This window comes from Rissa tridactyla, chromosome 5 (assembly GCF_028500815.1).
Source record: "Rissa tridactyla isolate bRisTri1 chromosome 5, bRisTri1.patW.cur.20221130, whole genome shotgun sequence".
Lineage (NCBI taxonomy): Eukaryota > Metazoa > Chordata > Aves > Charadriiformes > Laridae > Rissa > Rissa tridactyla.
This window is the reverse complement of record NC_071470.1, coordinates 73,677,623-73,699,810: the sequence shown is the minus strand read 5'-3', so window position 1 is coordinate 73,699,810 and position 22,188 is coordinate 73,677,623. Positions and strand designations below refer to the sequence as shown.

At 39.4% G+C, this 22,188-nt stretch overlaps 1 protein-coding gene across 6 annotated transcripts in view; it reads right to left on the bottom strand.

The window, feature by feature from the left end:
• Positions 1–22,188, bottom strand: part of ARHGAP10 (Rho GTPase activating protein 10) — a 163,580-nt gene that overhangs the window by 112,809 nt on the left and 28,583 nt on the right. For 5 of the 6 annotated variants that reach the window (XM_054202145.1, XM_054202148.1, XM_054202146.1 and 2 more), the window contains 2 exons: positions 1,532–1,627; positions 1,373–1,434 (listed from right to left, as the gene is read on the bottom strand). In XM_054202145.1, the coding sequence (XP_054058120.1) occupies positions 1,373–1,434; positions 1,532–1,627 (158 nt within the window). Of the gene's footprint in view, positions 1–1,372; positions 1,435–1,531; positions 1,628–22,188 lie in introns of those variants that run through there. The other variant, XM_054202150.1, reaches the window with a different exon arrangement.

Sequence of the window (22,188 nt, the reverse complement as noted above, 5' to 3'; positions counted from 1 at the left end):
AGACTTTCACTAATTTGGTATACGCAACTTCACTAAAATTAAATACAGCTATGGATGGCAGACAAGAAAGAGTAAAGACTATATTTCAGAATTACAGGAAACAAAAGAAGCATTCAAACATACTTGAGCAAATCCCTACAACTTGGTAAAACAGCTCAAGATACTGAAAAATCAGCTCTACTATGTAAAGACAGTATTCTTCAAGAATGTGCAAGGAACCACGTAGACCCAAATTCTGACCCAAATGGCGTTCCAGGTCAGAATGACATACTAGGACATAACAAAGCACACTCAAGGAACCATGACTATTAACGGGCTCAGGACTGCCAGAGAGAGAAATGCTAAAAAAAAAAAAAAAAAAAAAAAAAATTGCTCACAAATTCTTTTCTCACTATCTACATACTCCTACACTGCAGGCACAGCTTTTGGCAGAAAGAAGCACAGAACACAGATTTGTCTCAGTTTCCTCTCAGCGATGCCAAGTGGTCACCGACTTCTAGGACAATAAAGATACAATCGCATGGCAAATACTGAAGAACATAACTGCTATTTAGGCAGATCTAAGTATTTCCTAGATGGAGAGTCTGACCACACTCAGAAGAAAATTGGGTACACATGATCCGCTCTATGAATCCCCACTCTGAAATGAAATCTGGGCATGCAACTGCAGAGGAGAACCATGGTACCATCTAGAAAGAAACCCCCATCTTCTGGACAACTTATAAAGTCAAGATAGGAAGGTGTACTGGAGAGCTCTCAGCCCACAGTCTATGTGCAACCAGCTTCACCCGTATTACCCTAAAACCCAAAGCAATCATAGGCATGCAAATGAAGAACACTCGCTTCTACACAACTGAGTAACTAAACGTTTGCAAGCGCAACCATCCACCAGAAAGCTCACCTACAAAGAAAAGGTTTGTAAGTCTGCTACTGCATCCAGCCAACAGATTGCATCCCAAATCCACATAACTGTTGAAGCTGGAGCTAGAGATCCTGGATCCAAATTTGGCCAACTTCCCAGCCTCAGGTGTCCTGCTGCAGCATTAAGTCTTTCATCTTGCTTTTTACTGTAAATGGTAAAGAACCTTATGATGGCTTTCCCCATTCACCCCAGCCATAATCTATCACGGCACTACCATTTTAAACCAACTCACAGTTATCTGTCCTTACATGAGAGCTTTCTCCTTTAATGAGGACTAGCTGCTGTCTGTAACTCTAGACTACAGAATCGAGGCTGCACAATGAGAGCTTTCACTGTTAAGTTATTGATATCAACATCTTGGTCGTTAATAAAGCAGTAAGCAACTGTAACTGACTTTCATCTTATTCTTTGCTCTATATACAGCGTTTTAATTTTTTTATTGCAACTCACCAAAATTTCTCTTTGTTCTTCCAGATTTTTTAAAAAGTTTGAAAACTCATGAAGTGATGCATCTGTAATAAAATCAAATAAAAAAAAGAGAATATAAGTTTAATCATGTTGCAGGATGGCATGGCAAAATATAGCCACTTGTAGTCACTTCTCACCTACCTATGTATCTTTCATCATCTGTCTCTGCATCACCAATGAATTCAAATTTAAAGTCTCTCAGAGAATGGGCAAATTTTCTCTGGGCTGCTGAAAGGTCTGCAAGGAAAAAAAAAAAAAGCACAGATTGGAGGTTAGGGAATCATCTTAAGAAGGCTGGAAGATCCTCCTATCCCTAGAATAATCAACTTTACAAGAAACTTTTAACACAGGTCTGCCTAAGGACACTACAAGACATCTAATATTGTCTAACTCTCTTCTGATATCTGGCAATTTGTCGCGCAGATTTCTCTATACAAGGCTATATAGCAGAAAGCAAGCGTGATCATGTGTACAGTATTAGGCCTATTCTTATACTTCACTATGCCATAATTTAGGGCACAGGCCATATAAATAGATCCATGATTACAGAAATTTAAGGTACAACACTCAGAGTAAGTTGTGCCAGTTGTCTTACTCTGCTAAGCTAAATCCACTAGTATATTTGTCAGTACAAACATGCATCTTAGGATTTTCTATATACTTTACATAGATAGCTCTGCTAGTGAAACATTTATACATAAAGGAAATTTGAAAGAATTGTTGCACTGGAACTAAAAATTCTATGTATTCTATGCCAAAAATGAGTTAAATGCACAGCATTAAAATTAATTTTGTACAACAACTGTTGTGTAATATTCCTAAAACATTTTCTTAAACCCAATTTTTACCTATCAGTGTTTGACAATTTGGAATCAGAAGGCTGCACTGTTACATCCCTGAGGAAGTAATCAGACTCTATATTCAGCCACAATACCGTCATTATAAACCCTTATTATGATTTATAGAGCTGCAAATAAGCAGTGTACACATACTTTTCTGTTGTGCTGACATGTGCCATTTAGGAATACCACAAGTTCTGGAAGGATGGAATCGCTCAGTGGAAAAAAAGGATGCATGTCCTGGTACACTCCTACCCAGTAGTAAAGGTTTTACTCACATTTTTGTTGTCAGCCAAGGTTAAGGACAATTTAAAATATTTAGTTAATCTATAATCTTTTTCTTATCACGTGCAGTTCTGAAGGGCTAAGAACAACTCTTTTAACGGACCAGCTAAGCATTTTGTTCTTTAATATTAACTGGAACTAAAAGACTACAAACTTGGGCTTTTTTTGTTGCTCTTGGTTCTTTTATTTTTTTTTTTTTAAAAACAACTTTGATAGGTCCTGCATCCAACACAGTGTACATTTTATCATGTGTCAAAGTCAAGTAAATACAATGCTGCACTGAAAGTTCAGTTCAACCACTTAAAAGGATAAGTCACAAATGCTCTACAAACAGCAAGACACAACCTAAACTGAGAAAAATGCTTTCTGTTCCTGCCATTCCACATTCCTTTCTTTTCACCCATTTCTCATTAGTCCTTTCCTCACCTATTGTGCAACAGCACCGTTCCCCTGTGATGCTATGCTGCCAGATACTCGCCTCCCTTTTGCAACTGCTTCTAAAGCCTGTAGTACGTGTACCCTTCAACACATGAAGCAGCAGGATGCTGGCACAGGGCTGAAGGAAGAAGGATAAGAAGGTTGAAGGAAAAAAGCAACATAGTTCCCACGCGAAAGGAAACATGAGTATTTTAACTCAAATGCCTTCTGGGCTAAAAGGCTGTTCATAAAGCAGACAGCAAAAGAAACTATTTCTGCCGGCTGTGAAAGAACATCTAATGTTATGCTTATTTGTGAGCCAGGTCACAACACAAGGCTGAAAAGAGTTTATTTATGGGAGAACGGGTCCAGCAACACACAGTCTCCCAAACTTATTAAATTTTCTTGAATCCAATAATCCCCTACCAAAGCCCTGTCATATGAGAGCCGGCCCCATGCTAGAGGAAGAATTGTTTATTACATTTTCTCACACTTGTAGAGGTGAAGTATTCAAATAAGGTTGACAAGGTACCTGTGAAGAGAAGGCACGCAGCACCACATGCACACACCACCCGCTTTCCCCTTCACAGACTGAAAGGGTACTAAAATACTGAAGTGGGCTATGGGCTTTGATGAGCCTAGAAGCGGTGCAAGACCGCCTCCTGCACAGCTGCATATCCCACCTCTCCACCAAAAGCCACCTCTGTGGTGACAGTGACAGCAGACAGAACCTCTACCCCCACCCTGATTCCTTCAGTGCAAAGTCCAACACCTTCGGTCAAGTTGAGAAGGGGCTGAATCAACACACTGAGCTTTTCACAGGATCAGAAAGCCACATTCATCTATTTCTCTTTTCTGAATCTGCTAAAGGATTGGAAATCATTGACCAAAGGGCTGAGTATGTGGTTGGAAGCAGTAATCTTTTAACACACCAAAGCTAGACTTGCAGAGTTCCTGTATTAAAGCCAGGAAGACACATTAAAGTTTTGCAATGTCTTCCCACAAATCATCTCTGAAACGTTTAAGAACTGTTCCAGAAAGTTTTGGAAAGCATCAGGAAATGGGGGCAGGTTGGGGGTTTGGGACACAGAAGAATGACCTGATGGGTCAAGAAATGCCACAGGTACCTGGCTATTGAAATAAAAGACAATGAAATAGGAAGAGATTTTCTGATGGATTTTAAGAACTTGGCACTTTCAACAAAGGCGAGAAGTCACTGGAGCAAAATAAAAACCAATCACATGTTGCAAGATGTAACTGGGAGGAAACAAACCTCCTGACTGGGGGAAGAAAACTCCAGTCATTTAGTTCAACAGACTGCTGCAGTGATCAGTGTCCTAACTGTTGACAAAATAAAGAGATTTTTAATCCTGCTTAGTCAGCAGATGTTAACTACAAGATTCATGCTCCAATGTTTATATATCATCCATCGGTCTTGTTTTATTTTGGCTAAATTTACATTTAAGGTCACATTCTGTTTTCATTCCCTACACCAAAACAGTACTGGTCTAACGTAAAACTAGCATCTTGCCGAGCAGAATCACTGGTACCCAGCTATTCATGGGCATGGAAGAGCCTCTGGTCTGCATCTCGCTAAACTAAAAGAAACAAAACTCAGTATCAAGTAGAGATGGAGTAAAACTTTCTCAAAAGGTCAAAGCAAGAATACTGACCTCATTCTGCTACAGCACAGGAAAAATTACAAGGATGGTGGCTAGACTCAAAAAGATAACATAGCCCTGTGTTGGATTTCTTGCTGTTTGACACACCATGGCCAGAGGGAGACACCTGAGACCATCTGCAGCCAAACATTCCACTGTGGGGCAAACAGCATGTAACTGCTCCAGCCTTTACCCTGATAAATTCTGCATATCCTACAGTACGTACACAGATGTTCACATAATTACAAGAATTTATAAAATGCTATATAAACAAACTAGACGCTGATATAGTGAGTACTATACTCTTACTATTGTGTTATGATTTAAATGCTGAGCATTGTTGCCTAAGTTAGAAATTTCATAAATGTAACTTGGCGCTCTTCCATCCTGTGTCAAAAGACCTTTACTACCGCAAATTTTTTTGGCTGGCACTGACAGATACATCCCAGTATTGTTCCTCATGAGCATTAGAACTTGCGAGATGAGTGTGTGCCATAAAACAGACCACAAACATATATGGATTCCAGCTACATACATTAGAATAAGACAGTACACGAGTATGGTATGTATTGAACAGCACAGGCAGTTACGCTGATTATCCGAATAATGCTGTAGCCTAGTGAAAAAACACAGTGAAAATTTAGGGGGACAGAAAGTAATTATTTTATTCCCTTTAATCTCCACATTCTACACAGTAACACCACATAGAAAGATACAGGAAGTAGTAATAGGGTTGCTGTTTGTTGAAAGCTGCTGCTATCATTTAAAAGGGAGGAACAGGGCATTCAAGATCAAAGAGTGTTTAAATATCAAGCAAACACTAACACTTTTCCTGAATAAAATGTATCTTGGCAAACCCATAAGGCAGAGTCATTTCAAAGTCTCACTTTCTTAAAACACTAAAAGAAATTAAGCATCTGCTAAATGTTTTGACCAAAAGACTGAAGGGAAAAAGACACACATTTCCAAAGAGAGAAGGGGGGACATAAGGACACCAGGGCTTTTAATTTTCTCTCTTTGTTTTACTCATATCAGTAAAACGTATTTTTTTCATGTTTGAATTTAACTACTTAAACACACACCAGAGGAAACAAGAACAGCCGCCAGCTTCTCCACTTTGTCCTGAAACGCTATGGTGTAACAAGCACTCCCGTCCTGCCCCAGACATGCTGCCGGTGCCCCACGCAAATACCTCTACATTTTTCCATTTGGATTTGGAGGAAAATATTTTTGTTCCTTATCTGAGTTAGCCAAGCCAACGCGACACCATTAGTTGCTAGGTGGTGGCCAGCCCTCACTTACAGCACCGGACTCCAATCGCTCCTTTTACCCTAAGATCAGCACTGACTTCAGTGCTGGCCACCTAAACTAAAACTCTTGCACGAAGCAAGACAACATTGCTTCCTAGGGCTATCCCAGATCTCTTTTGCATGGCAAGAGCATTATCTGCTTGCAACAGCCCTTTGTATTAAGAGTTAATATTTTTCTACAGCAAAATGCATATTTCTACATCAAGCTTCACTTTTACTGCATCACGATGACTCTTTAAGAGGAACTGGAATTACATCGCCATTCCTTATCCCTAACTGCAAATCTCATTAACACTAACAGATGCTCCAGGAATGACAGATTTCCAGAGGCTTTATTTAAGATAGGTTAAAATTGCTCTGGTCTTGTTCAACAACACTCTCTTCAAAAAGCTAAACGCTTAACAAATACTTAAACACCACGCTCGTCTTCAAGCTATGTTAGTACCTTAAGGACTAATATTAGACTTCCCGATCTATTTTCTTCGCAGTAGGCCAAAATCAGGCAAGCTACACACCGTCATGAAACAGGCAAGGACAAGCTGAGAGAGAGTTGGCCTCTCCCCTCTTCTTCCCAGGCATCAATCTCACTTGCAACCACTAACGAAGTAACTTCAGAAGAACACAGTACTTAAAACAGTTTGTCCAAAAGCTGCAATCTGGACTTGTGTGACGTTTTGTACAAAATACGCACCATCTCAACGTTTACAGAAGCAATTCCTTGTTTTTCTTGTGTCCCCTTTAGCAAGGCGAACAATGAATCTAACATAATCCATGACACTGAGAACATGAACAGGATTTAGTTATTACCTTCGTAAGGTGGATGAACAGGATTTACTTATTAACTTAGCAGATGCAAGCCATGTGGCAGATTCTTAAGAGCAGTAGCGTATTGTAATTCCCTAAAAACCAAATAAACTTTTTACTACTCATTTTTATCTAAAAAGTATATTTTCAGATCATTATCAAAACAGAAAAAAAAAAAGACAACAAAGCTAAAATAAAGTTATTCATTTCCCTCCAAAACCAGAATGGAAATCAAGTTCAAAGACTAAAAGCTTTCTGGAGTCCCATTTTGACAATGTCATGTTACCCATGGCAACTCATGAGTTTCTGAAAGCTTAGCAAATTCACATATAAGGATTAAAAATCAACTCATTACTGACTTGTCACATAGCTCTTAACTTTTTTTTTTTTCTACCCCAGCATAGTACAGTGTAAGCCTATTTGACCATTCCACACCTTTAAAACAAATAACAAAAACTGCAGCGCCTCTCCGTTTCGGTCTAATTCAACTTGTGAGACAGCATTCTGCTCCTGCTGGCCCCAAAGGCACCTTCCCAGCCACTGCTCCCGAGCGTCCAGCAGTTGACAGCTTCACCCCCTCTGCATTCATGTGCTCAGGTCCGAAACAAACCTACGACAATTGTACCAAAGTTACAATGTGTTTTATTACTTTCTAAAAACCCTCAGAAATTTGCTGTCAGAGTGAAGTTACTCTAGATCAAGTTTACACACACACAAATGAGAGCTTAATTTTCTAAATATAATGAAAAAGAGGAAGAGCTAGCAAATAGCAGTCGTAATATCTTTGTTAGTGTCTTTCAAAATTTAACATGGAAGGATTTTGATTACTTTTTTTTTTTTTTAAAAAAGCAGCTTTGCGTTTCAGCAAGAAAAAAGGAAATTGCAGGAATAAAATGGAAAACAAACATCCCTAAAGTAATTTATATGTAAATACAAGAAATTAATAACAATTTTAGGAATCTTTATCTCTAATGGAATTTTTCTTTTTATCTCATCCCATGGGAATTGATGTCATTTTTCTGTTAAATTAAAAGTCCAAATTTTTTTCACAACTCTCCCAACTAATGACAACAGGAAGTGAACACCTAGAAGCCAAAAAAGAAAAGCATGTCTTTATTGTCCAATCTAGGAAAAAGAGAGAAAAATGAATACTGAGGAAATGAGTATCATTCTTCAGAACAGTGCCTCTGTTAGGAACTGACTGTACTTAAATGTTTCTTCCATAGTGTTTGACATTACCTATTACCAGTTTTAGCACATGCTGGGGTCATTAATTATGGCATAATCATGTTACACGTAAAAACAGGCTATTTAGCCTGAGCAAGCCACATGTAAATGGCATGGCAGAGATATACTAACCTTCTTCCCACTTGTTAAGAGATAGAACCACACAATTTTTGCAAGATTTCTACTTCATAGGTTCTTTCTGTCGTATTTTATGATTTTCCTTCTTTCAAATGCATAATCCCATCATCCAAGTGCCACTATGCTCCCCATCAATCAAAACAGGGAAGTTAAGAAAGCTTTCAGATTTTAGCAGAATAGACTCTTATTTTCATAGATAACGCAAAATGGTTTAAAGGCCATAACCTCCAACCATTGTTTTCTCCTATAGAAAGTATGCAGCATAATAACATAAAACACATACCATTTTATCCATCTTCCCTAGTTCTCCAACTTTTACAAATGAAAACAGACTTAACTCATTTCTCCTCTTTCTACCCTTGCAAGTACAAGGGTACAAACTCCCCATTCCCCTACATCGAGAAACAACCAATTACCACATTAACTACCATATATGAAACAGCACAAAGTAGCATCTTCTCTGGGTATGGGCAAACTGCCAAATCATGCTGGTATCGTCCCTCGGCTGCACCACACCTTGTTGCGCTCTGGTTATTTGCCTTCCGAGCTGGATCTTTGAAATCAGCAAGCCAGCGCTACTCCACCCTGCCAAGGGCATTTTGCTCTTTGCATCACAGGCGTTAGGCAAAACTGCACACTCAGGATCTCAGCCGAGATTAAGGCTCTCCCAGAGCATCTCCAACAGCTCTTACAAAAAAAATGCACCCCTCTGCCAGCTCAGATGGTGACTATTTTTTCAGTTCTGCTCTTGAGGAACACATCGTAAATTACAATTCATGAAAGAAAAAGGCAAGCTACAACCCTCCCAATAAATTCACTGCTTTAGGGGTGGAGAAACATTCCTGCAACCACTCTGACATAAGACCTATATCCTAAAGACTCTGCTGAAGGGTCAGGCAACTGTGATGGAAGTTACTGTGGAGTACTGCAAAGATAATTTGCCTTCAAAGGAATCATAACCATCTTCCTGATCCTTACAACCTCTGTGTCTCTGACAACCAAAACAGACCAAAAGAAGTAGTAAATTAGAAAGCAAGAACTAAGAAAAACAAATTCACAGTGCAGAAAATTATGAGAGCATTCCACCAAATTCACACAGTTCCCAAAGATAAAAAAACTAGTTCAGAATTTTCTGCAAAGGTTTCCCTATGCAACGCTGCACCAAATGGTAGCAAGATGGACACCAATGTTATGTGTATATAATCTGTTCCCAAAAGAAAACTCTGCCTCAGTCCTGAAGCAACAGTTTGAATACAGAATATCAAAATGGATGTACCATCAAGCTTTCACTGGTAAAACTTTCTACAATACCTTCAGCTCTGTAACTTGCACAGAGTTGGGGACTCTCTTCCAAAAGTGACTGAATTAGAAAACGTGAGATGAAAACATTCCTTTTCAGACATCAGAATTTTACTATTATTAATGTAAACATGTACGAATTCAGAAGGTGAGATTACACTTCTGGAAGTGAATTTTCTAGCAGAAATTTAAAACTGACTTGTCTTTTATAAGACAACTCTGATCACTAAATTCAATTTCTTGTCAAACTCCATAAATTTGAAGGCCCTCCTACATTTATTCATGGTTTCTTTACTTATATTTATTCTATAGGATGACTACATTCCTGTTCCACAAACTATTTATATCCTAAATGAAGCTATTGATGTCTCAAGCAAAATTTGCAGACAAGCAAGGGTGTCCACTAGCAAGGAAATCAGAAGACCGTACTGCCTAAGGATGAAAAATTGTGCTAGATATCTGTGCTAGTTCCCTCAAATGGGAACTTCTGTAAAAGAAATAAAGTAGTTACAGGAAAAAAAATGTGTTTATTGTTATGTATTATTATTATGGATACTTATCCAACATCAGCATTATGACTGTTTTAATCCAGGAGTATTGCTTTCTTCCCCAGACATTTCCCACACAATAACTATAGTGTTTACATAAACCAGAATATATTGTGTTGAAATATTATTTTGATTGCAAAAGAAAAGGTCAATTCACTGTTGGGTAGGAGCTCAATTCTTCCATTATATTCTCCAACCTTCAAAAGAGTTTATAAGAGAGTGGTTGTGGGGCAACCCCACTTTATCAAATCTATACTCTGAATATGGACAATGAAGAATTAACCCCTCACAGCCCATCTTAAATGAAATATTCTCTGAATTCAGAGCACTTTACTTTTCAAAATCCAAATAACTAACAGGACATGTCCACCTAATTTCTTCAGTCATGAAAATTCACTCATGGCAGTCAGCTAAAGCTGTTACATCAACACAGCGGGAAGACCTGACCAGGGCACACAGATTTCCCCCTTCCAAGAAACAGGACTGACTTCATTATTTGAAGTTTATTGTCTTAGAAAGCACACGTGCAAGTGAAACTTGACGGGTTTGAGAAAGTTGGAGGGGGAGCACAGCTCAGCCTGGGATGGGAAGGTCACAGCAAACATCCAGCTTGCAGGTTTTTCACACGCTGCATCTGCTGCCATTTAGTATGAACATCATCTTGGAGTGTTCACATCCAATAAATAGTTTCAGCAAGACCTTTTTTCCTCCACAGCAGCAAGCAAGGGAGGAAGGAAAAAAAAAAAATCTCCCCAGAGTTTGTAGCTAAATTAATCCTCAACAGGATTTCATGCAATAAAGGCCTTTTTCCAGAGAGAGCTCTCTGCCTGCTTAGTTCCAGCCACCTGCAAACAATACAAGTGTTAGTGCTTTTCACGAGAAGTCAGAAGACGACTCCATAATGGGAAGTGGGCAGCCAAAGTACAAGGAGAGCTGGTAGCCACCTAGTGAATTACTAGAGCAAGTATTTTTATCATCTTTAAAAGCATATGCTGTTCAACTGATGGTTGGAAATATTTTATGAAGCTGGATATCAAGTCTGCAGAAATGTCAACATTAAACATGAAAACCTTTGGAAAAAAAAAACAAACAAAAAAACATCATTCACAATGTTTTCTCTCTTCAAAACGGCAGATGCCTCAAAACATTGTCACTTGTATGGAATTACTGCCTGTTTGAACATTTCATATGTAGACAAAAACCCACAAGGAGATCAAACTCGCAAGATACTATGATTTCTCCACTACAAAACATGTCCAAACACAGCTCAGCACACCCGCACACATATAATTAGAGTGTTACCTGAAATGGCTACCAAATACTTTGTCATCAGTAAGATCATAAAAGGTTCAGAAAATAAAGTTACATTTTTGCCAGTTCCTCCACTCATGAGTCATCAAAATTAAACAAAATTATTCCAGTAGGCTGAGAAAGACCTTAGATAATACAGCTTTAGTTTCCCAAGTGCAACAGGATTCAAGTAGGAGAGGACGGAGGAAAACACAATGAGGAATCAGACAAATGAGCAGCTGAGATCTATAATTCAACAAGTAATGGCCAAGTGCCCAACCTTCAGGCTATTTATTTATTTATTAAAAGGTGACAGTATGAGTACATTTTGGAAAATACTTGACAAATTAGTGCATTTCTACACACACAAAAAAAATGTACCCAAATTCAAAATGCAGAGGGTAGGAATTCTGGCAAGATTTATATTAAACTCCTTTTATTGAGGTACAGACTTTTTTGTCCACCATAGGCAAGTCAGGGTGGATCTTCAGCATCAAGAAGAACGGAATGACCACAACAGACCCCGAAGAGGGAAGAGTTCAAGAACAGCTTTGCTGTAGCTAGTCACAGAAGCGAAAAGAATCCAAGTTTTGACAGAGAAAACAGCTGGCAGCAGCCTGTACTTACGTCATATAGAGTTTCCAGAAAAAAGCACCAGACAGCATTGCAGTGTGTTGCTAAACTAGATGCCCAAATCATAAAAAGGTTTTGCTACACATTTTTCCAAAACTGTCAAATGAGGATTTTACACATAAAGCAGCAAAATAGTTGTGTGTCAAAAGGAAACTTTTCTGATAGCTCTCACGTGAGCTTTTTCTGGCTAAACCATATTAAAACTGAAGCTTCTAATTAGGTTAGACCAAAACCATATACGTACACCACAGGATTCCTTTAAATAAATAGAAACAGTAGAAAGCACTGAAATACATGAAATGTGAAAGCAAAGGATGAGCCTTCCACTCCCCTCTCACTGTTACTCTTTTGAAGTTGTTGCTAGAGGAAGCTCTGATGCTCCAGCATCATTTCACCTGCCAGCTTCTCTGATTATCGCAATTTATTTGCCTGGGCAGAGGAATAAATTATTGCTCCCACCATCAATAATCACTAACAGAGCTTGCCAGGAAATATTTATTTAAATAGTCAACTATGTAGTATGGTACATGCCGAAAGAGAAACTTTACTTATCTCTGGTCTGGACAGTTGTGCAATACTTTGAACTGTACGCCCAAAGAAATCCTGTAATTATTCTGTCAGTTTCAGATTAGAAACTTTACAAGAGGCCAATGAACCAATTGTAGGATATTACTATGTATGTAAGAGAGACACACAGTCAAACTTGCTAACTCTGATTAGGAAAAAAACCTTTGACCTTGAAGTAACTGGCACACAAGCATGTAAAATCCTCACTGCTCTAGGATTTCAGTACATTTCTCCAAAATGAGTTTCCAATCTAGATACCAGTGGCAACTGTTTCCCAAATCACTAAATTATTAATGATCACTAAATGATCAAAAAAACCAAAACAAAACAGTTGAGCAAAAGCAATTTAGGATAGTCAAGAGCAACCATCATATCCTCACAAGATGCACAAGGCACGAGAGAAACATCTTGCAAGACTACACAGCTGTACCAACATAACTTATAAGCAAGAAACAAACCCATTTGTATAGTTTTCTAATACAGCTTTCATATTTTGTTCTGTTTTCAAACAAAAGGAAGGCTTCCCGTATATAATACAGTAAGAATCTTTTTTAGATTATTTATGCCCTTTATGCTTTGACACACCAATTAGCTTAAATTTACTATCTCAGTTTTAGAGAAAAGTCAAGCTGATTTTATTTTCAAATGAGCGTAACACGTATAATTTGAGAGTGAAAGTACTAACCTATGTAACTTTTTTGATTTTTTCCATAACCGAACTGTTTCAGCTGCATTACTGTGCACTCTGCATTTCTGACACAGGGTGTTTTCATGAGAGAAAAGATAATGTAGTTTCTTGCATAAATACCACAAAACTATTCACAACCTCCCTTAGTAACTACTATGTATTTCCTGCACTGGAAGTGAACTGTTCTCACCACTTTGATGATATGAGGAACACTTTATAGAATAGAGTAGGAGTACAGAAGTTCAGTGCTTGGTTCAGTAGTGTTTGAGTTTCACTGATGGAAGCTGAGGAAAACAGAGTGAAAGAGTGAGCCAGCATTTTCAAAGAGAAAATTAATTGGATTTGCGAAGTTTCTATTCCCATTTCTGGGGTTGAAGCATTACTAAGCTTCTGAGAATTTGTTTATAAAACAGGAAGTATTGATTTTTGCTTTGCCTCTCTTCCCTGTACCCACCAACAATACTTTATCTTCAAGTACTGTCCCTGCTTATCATCAGTCTTACTCACCCAGACACATTCAGCATACTCAGAGCATTACCTGCACGTGTCAGAGAAAGCAAGAACTGGATAAAAGGGGAGCAGAAGACTAAAGCTGACCCACAACTGACCACAAATGTTGTCAAGTTAAAAATCTAAGCATAGGTTCCCTTCTCTAAAACAAGACAAAACAAAAAACCCCAAACATTCTACCAGCCTAATAGCTCAAATGAGGAGTTGTTGGGACAGTGACAATCTATGCTCTATATACAATACTCACAGGAGAGCCCCAAATGTCAAGGATGTTGCCTGAAAATACTACCATACAAATAAGGGATGATGAATTACACAGTCTGATGGAAATGCTTCGGCTTTCACCAATGAACATACCGTATCTGTACAACACAGGGAGTCATGCACAGCATGTACAACTACATACACAGAATTGTTCTATAGAGAAAAAACAAAATCAAATCACTTAAAATCACCTAAAAGAAAAAAGAAGGTATGTCACATCTTCTATGATGCTTATCTTACAATAGGATCAAGAAAAAGCACTACCAACAAATGTACCAGGAGAAATGCTAGTTATAAAGCAAATCAAAACCACAAGACACTTAAGAGTTATTCTCAATAGCCAGAAGGCAGACCGCAGGTTTGACAACTGTGAAAAACTCTTAAACCCAAAGCAGCACTGAGAATAAGCAGGAGACCAGTCAATACAACACTTCCTAACATTGCAAACTGGGCAGTGCAGAACAAGCCCCTTTACAGGGTAGCTGGAGCTTGCCAAGTAGGTGGGCTCTGAGAAGAAATGTCACCTCCAGCTCCACTTGGTACTCAGCATAAAGCCTAGCATCTCACGCCCCACTGAAGGGAAAAGGCACTCACTGCCCTTCCATGAAACCTCCCCACACCTATGTTGTACCGTAACAGTCCCTCTAAACTGGCACAGGGAAAGAACCACCACGGCATGTCACCCACCAGGATACCCAGTTCCTGCGCCACTCAGAGACGTGACTGAATTGATGCCACAGCTGCTGAAGCAATAGAGAGCAGCAGGAAAACAGCTGCTGCCATTTATTAGAAGGAGCATAACTGCATGATTCCTAAGCCTGTCTGCAGCATTTTGTCTAAAGGGTCTGTACAAGCGGCTACTGCCAGGCCCTACCACACTCCAAGAATTTATAGCTGAAAATTATCTACTCCTCTTCTTCAAATTCCCAGTCCCACAGAGACTGGACTTGTTCTGGAGAGGTATGAAGCAACAAATCTCATCACTTGAAACTACCAAAACTCATCACTTGAAACCTTATGCTGAAATTATACATGAAGAGATTATTGCTACTCTATGCCACACAGCTAGCAATATAACATGGACCGTGGGATTGAGTGCACCCTCAGCAAATTTGCCAGTTTCACAAGATCTATTATCCAGCTGGTCTCAGAGAGCACCGGGGATAAAAGGGTGGTCTGTCTGGCTGCAGGCTGACCGCTGAACATTCATCAGCAGCATATGTTAATTATTCAACTTGAGACTGTAGGATAAACACTGCATGTCTATCATTCTGCACTCCAGCTGTACTGGCTTTATAGCCCAAGCTTTAGCACTCTCTGGTACAAACTGTCCTGGCTGCTCACAAAACTTTAAATGTGCGTGGCTTTTAAATCAGATTATTTATTCATACATCAAGCATGGAATCAAGCAGAAAACAACCAAGACAATGGAAGAAAGGAAAGTAATTAACTTAAAATCCATGACACCAAACAAAAAAATTTGAAGAAAGGCACCAAACATGAAATATTATGTGGGGTATAATTGCCTGACTAGGTCTAAATTTTGCCAGGCTGATAGAAAAGACTAAGTAGTTGTCCTGTGTTTGTCCCACCCTCTGTCCCCCCCAAACATTACCAAAAAAGTACAAAATGTTACCAGTTAAAATCACCATTCAACTTGCCCAACTGCCATGTGGTTCACCTCAGTTTATGCATTTAGAGCACAAAATCAACAAGAAAGCAATTTGTTTGGCAGAGATTTCGGTGAAAGAGGCTCTTTTGTAAACTGACTTAAAAATAATAAGCAGATTTAAATCATTCATTTTCTGTAGATCTAAAGAGATGGTACTGAAATACTCTCCAATCTCTGGTTGGAGGCAAATCAACAGATTTTCAGTCTCAAGTGACCAGCCTATGTCTTTTGAAACTAAATGTAGGTGACAAAATTGCTACATGGAAACTACTGATCTCTGCAAAGAAAAAAAACCCAGGCTGTTACGGAAAAATAGGCACTTAAGTATTTTTTTAAGCCTTTTTTCAGTATATCACAGGCCTTTAAAAAATAAGCACTTTGGTTTTGAAAGCAAAGTCACTTTGAGTCACAGATTCTCAAGTCTCTAGAGGAAAAAGGATTAGCAGGAACCTATAATCCAGAAATCTTGGTATAACAGCAGTAGGATCATGGGGGTCTCTGTGCAAAAGAGAAGTGCAGGAGAAAACCTTAACTTAGCAAAGCCACATTTAAGACAAGCTTTGGGGGCTTGAATGACAACCACCCATGCTGGACACTCTGGTTATTGCATCCTTCTGTAACAATTTGCAGCCTCTCTATTTTAGGGAGATGGATTTTATTTCTCTATTTTTAGTACTTTCTTTCAAGAAGAAAAAAATTAGTTGGGAGAACAAAATTTAAAATAAACTAGAAATTCGCCTGGATGACAGACGAAACCCCTTTCTCCTTTTTTAAAGCTTTCTAATTAGCACAAGTGACAAAAACGGTCATAGAGTCAGAGCAGGATACATATTCCTAAAAGCATGCAGAAATACTTAAGGAAGACTTATAAGTAACTCTGTAGCATCATTAATCAACATTAAAAAAAAAACCTGATCCTGGTCATGGGGGGGATTTTTTTAAATTTTATTTTATTTTTTATTCTCTCCCTTCTCTTCGACTTTTTCTTTTCAGTAAAAAGAAAAAAAAACCAACCAAACTGTGTCTTTCCTAATGCAACACCCCTTGATTTCTCCTAAATTTTATATTATATTGATTCCAGCTGCAAAACCAAAACCTTTAGAGATACTTATCAAAGTTCCTTATCAAAACACACAAATTACCTATGAGATAAGAGTCATCTGAGCGGCAAAAAACTAAATTAACCCCACATTTCAACAGACATGGGAGTGTCAGAGGTATTGGACAATGCAAGATACATATTTCCCTAAATTAGACCTTTCAATCTGGCTCCTTCAGTAGCCTGTTCCCTCCCACACTCAAGGGAAAAAGAAAACGTACAAGTCAGACTAACATGAAAGAGGCACAGACTTTCCATATATTCAAAGTCATAAGCTGAAAGCAAGAGTGCGAAAGACAGACTGACTGCCAGCGCAGTGATTACTCAGCTAAGTCAAGTCACAGGACAGCACGGGTCTTAGCTATAATGCAATATTTCCTCCCTTCTTTAAGTACCTAACATAGTATTAAAAAGGATGCACTATTAAAACTTACTTTTCCAATGGAAAACACATTTCTTGTCCTATAGAATTGAAACAGTGCTATTCTTCTCTCCTCCCTCAGAAAGATAAAACCTGAAAGAAAGCATTACTACAACTACTCGAACAAGTTCTGTAGCTAGAGAAACAGCAATCGTTACAGCAGGCATAAAAGTGTTCCCTCGGGTTTTGGTCTCCTGTCTCACCATAACCATGCCCAATCTTGCTCAGCAGACAACAGCTATCAAGGTGACCATCTGAGACGCAGAATACAAACTAGAGATTTAATCCCACCCACCTTTCCAAGTGTCCCTGTAATCTAAACACCTTTGTTTTAAATACACACACAAGAAAAACATGCATTATATGTACAGCTACATAGACAGTTATTGTGGTTGGACACCCTGCTATGCTTCCTCCATTAAAAAACATAACCAAAATGAAATAACAAAAAAAATAATAATCCACCAATAGTCTCTGCAAACATTTCACAGCTGGTCTCCTTAGTGTAAGATAACCATCTATTAGCATACTTGAAAAGTCTGTTCTTTCCCCTGAAGAACCACCATGAATGAATGCAGTATCCTTGACCCAGCCAACTCACAGCAGCCTCTGCTCTTCAACTGACAAAGCCTGTTCCCAAAATTCTGCTAGTGTTTCCCACAGGCAGCTTCAGACAGCTAACTGGAAGAATCTGTGAAGAACATTTTTTAGCTTTGGGAACAGTTTACTTTGTGTGTCTGGAGAACCACCTTTATGAGAAAACTTCACGCACTAGGAGCAACAGCTAGAAGTTGTTGTTACAGAGCAATGACATAGATGCTTTGCCAGGTCAACTTCAATCCTGCACCAACAGCATGCTCAAGTGCTACTCAACAAGCATGTATTTAAAAAAAAACAAAAACAAAATCAGTAGAATATGGTGAAGCAGGCATCCCATGGCGAGCTTTTGAAGAGCTGGCAATAGTTTTGTGATGAAAGAAGAGAGTCTATCACAAGACAAATCAAGTACACTTTCATTTGCTCAAACCTTATTTTATGTAATTCATGGCTTGTTTGCCACAAAAGGTGACAGTGCCCAAAGGAAAGGAGTCAGGAATCCCAGTTTTATATGTCACTTGTTCTGCACTGCTGCTTTGTAGTTGTGGGACTACGGTATCAATAAAATGTCCATAAAATGGACATGGCCAACTAACACAATTGCTTTAAAATTCCTTGTTAATCTCACTTTCTAGTCCCAATTAGCACCAAAAAATAATCCCTGCACTTAAAGCTCCTCAGCGCAATTTCTTCCTTCATTTACTAATGTTTCTTCTCATGTCCAGGATTCATAGTAAAATTATTCCTGAAGCAGGGGAAAAGAACGCACGTTTTAACACATCAGCTGTGATATTCCAAAGTAAATGGGATTCTTCAGCAGCATTAGGCTCTATATTCATTAGTCAAACTCAGATTACCATTTTCTACTCTGTCCATTTAAACTGGCACTTTTCTGTGATTGACAAGAACAAGAGGCAATACACATACACAACCCATTCCATTGCTGAGTATGACCAGTACAAAACAGTATCAAGAGTCACAGACCATGGCACCCTGCCTGCTTCACAGATTGTCTACATACAACACTTCTGCTTTTCTCAGACACTTTGCTGGGGAAAGTTTGCAGGTAGGCAAAAGAGAATCTCATAACTGGGTGGGACAGCAATTGCACAAGTAGCACCTTCCAGACTCCGGGGAGGGAGACGAGAGGCAGATGACGCAGCTCAGTGGGACTCAGCAGCACAGGCCAGGCCCCCGATACAGCCACACTAGGTTTGAACTTGCTCTTACCTGCATTTAAAAAAAAAAAAATTACAGCATCACGATAGTATTGTTTCCCACTGTCCTGCACAGATGAAGGCCAAGGTAGCACAAAAATCTCAGGCAGGATCAGTCAGAAGCTATGTAACAAAGAACACTAAGCTTTTAATGTTGATTAGCTTCAGCAACTAAGGCTCCTTCACTTTTGAATTGGCACTTTAGGTCAGGATTCACCCTGTTGATAAAGCTTTAGAACTGTATGCCTACCCTGTGCTTGTGATCCTCCAACTGCGGTCCACCGGACCCACAGTAACCTGCAAAACCTGATAGATGTGGCTCATTGCAACTCCACAAAATTATAAGCTCCCCTGCCTTTCTTTCCAAAAGACCAAGGTCCATGAGAAATTTTCAGGGTTGAGACGAGCCAAAACAAACGTGGGGTGGGTTTTGAGTAGTTGCATATGGTACAAACTCCATGGGGGGGGGGGGGGGGGGGGGAAATAGTACGCACAGACCTGTAACTGCCACTTCATTTCATCTTATGACAGAGGTGTTCTGTAATGCTATTTCAAGAGCAGGAGTGTCCATCTAAGAGAAATGTAACAATCCCAGTTTTACACAGACTCACTGACTCCTATTTACCTTTGTTCTTATTTGTGTTGACTGAGAGCGAGATAATACACGAATGGCAGAGAAAAGGTATCAAGGATCTTTGTTGGTCAATAATAAAGCTCTCCATACCAACATCACAACTCCAGCTTTTCAGAGCGAGAGATCTACTGAGAAAACTGACTGCAAACCGTCATGTTGGATTTTTGTTTGGTTTGGTTTTTTTTTTCCAAATTCATTCCACCAAAGCCAGGATATTTGCACCTATGTCAGAAATAACTAGTAAGATGCATAGCTAAAACACAGATTTTGTTTGAATCTTCTCACTTATATGTCTACGAACATTTTTTAGTTATCAGCAAAGGTAGAGTCAGGACCAAGCCTTTCACTGAATAGAAGAATAGTCCTGTTTGTTTTGACTACCTAAAGAAATTTCAAAATTGAAACAACAGAAATAGGGAAAAATAAAAAAAAAAAAAAGGCAGGACACAGGCACAAATTTGAGAGAATCTGCCTGACTCGATATTATCACAGAATCATAGAATGGTTAGAGTTGGAAGGGACCTTAAAGATCACATAGTTCCAACCCCCCTGCCATGGGCAGGGACACCTCCCACTAGACCAGGCTGCTCAAAGCCGCGTCCAGCCTGGTCTTGAACACTTCCAGGGATGGGGCAGCCACAACTTCCCTGAGCAACCTGTTCCAGTGTCTCACCACTCTCACAGTAAAGAACTTCTTCCGAATATATAATCTAAATCTACCCTCTTCCAGTTTAAAACCGTTACCCCTCATCCTATCCCTACACTCCCCTACACAGTTGTTCCCCATCTTTCCTGTAGGCTCCCTTTAGGTACTGGAAGGCCGCTATAAGGTCTCTCCGGAGCCTTCTCTTCTCCAGGCTGAACAACCCCAACTCTCTCAGCCTGTCTTCATAGGATAGGTGCTCCAGCCCTCTGATCATCTTCATGGCTCTCCTCTGGACATGCTCCAACAGGTCCATGTCCTTCTTATGTTGCAGGCTCCAGAGCTGGACACAGTAGTCCAGGTGGGGTCTCACCAGAGCAGAGTAGAGGGGCAGAATCACCTCCCTCGACAAGCTGGCCACGCTTCTTTTGATGCGGCCCAGGATGCAGTTGGCTTTCTGGGCTGTGAGCGCACATTGGCAGCTCACGTTGAGCTTCTCATCAACCAACACCCCAAATTATATACAAAAATATATTGCCGGACCCACAGTGTAAACCATTTATTATATAAACATGCTTATTGCAGACCTTTATGACCCAAATTGAGATAATCAATGCATAGTTCAAACAACTGGAATGAAATTATCATAGAACATTTAGTAATCTCACTTTTTCCAATTCTACAATCCGTTTCATTATGCATTCTAGAGTATTGGGATGAGTTACACTATGTCACTATCACAGCATTATACTTCAGTCATAAGCACACAACCCAACAAAGTTCTTGTGGGCTAAAGAACTGAAACTTGTTTTTTTATTTTTCTTTTCATGACACTGGAAGACTCCACCTAACCATGACCCAAACATGAGGAGAATTACTCACATAGGGCATTTGGAGAGATACTGCACACAAATGTTGCACTGAATGGAATTTTGAACTACACTTGGACCACAAAACATGAAAGACCATGTAGTGCCATGCCTTCCTCCACCAATTCATTCAGCCAAAAGCAGGCTAGCAGCTCTGAAGAGCAGCAGACAAAAGTCCAGCCAGCTCACTTGCTTCCACATTATGAAGTGACATGAAATACATCTCCCCTCACATAGCCAGTTTCCACTTCAAAACTAAACACGGATGACCTGTACTTTCATTAGCTGCTGTCTTGTTGATCCTGGAGCATTTAGCACATTCAAAAGCCAGAACAAAGTTCAAACCAGGACGATAACCCCTGCACATGTGACTGCTGAGTATTAGAGCTGGGGAAAGGCCTACATACAGAAACAAAACCTCTGCCCCAGTGCACCAAGTATTTCCAAAAGTAGATCAAACATGATAGTGCATTTAGTGCAAACAAAAAAGCAGTCTGAAATACAGAATTCAATTCTCAAAGGGTATAACTGTCAGAAATACATGCAGAAAAGCTGTTGGTTAGTGCCCCAAACCAGTATTTCATAAGGCATCTCAAACTCTTTGTATCCATTCCTACCATCCCCACTAGTAGCATTAGGAGACATAGTGTGCAAATAGATCTTAAAAAAAAAAAAAAAAAGATTTTTCTTGTTCAACACCAACAGAACTGAGACACTCTTTCGTGACATAAAGCATGTACACATAACAACAACAGGATTTCTTTTCCAAGAAAGACTGTGTATTATAAACAAAGTGTTGTTAATTTAAGCAAAATAGCAGGTTCAATGGACATACCTGAAATCCCTGATCAATATGCAGCATTAGCCTTGTTTCTGCTACTTCCCCCATGTGCAAGTGTAACTCTACAACTAAACATGGGACCAAGATGCAAAGACACAACCCTGGGCTTGTACAAATCCTGCACCCATGGGAAAAGGGCCACCAAAGACATGCAGCGCACATGGAGGAAGCGACCCATCACATACATTTCTTTTAAAAACCACAGGAGCTAAGTGACACAGCAACACTGCAAGGAAAACCGGATTCAAACATGAAGCAAGTCTAACCTGCTGTTGGTTAACGATAAGTCATGAACCTACAGCAAGACATACACAAAGGATGACTG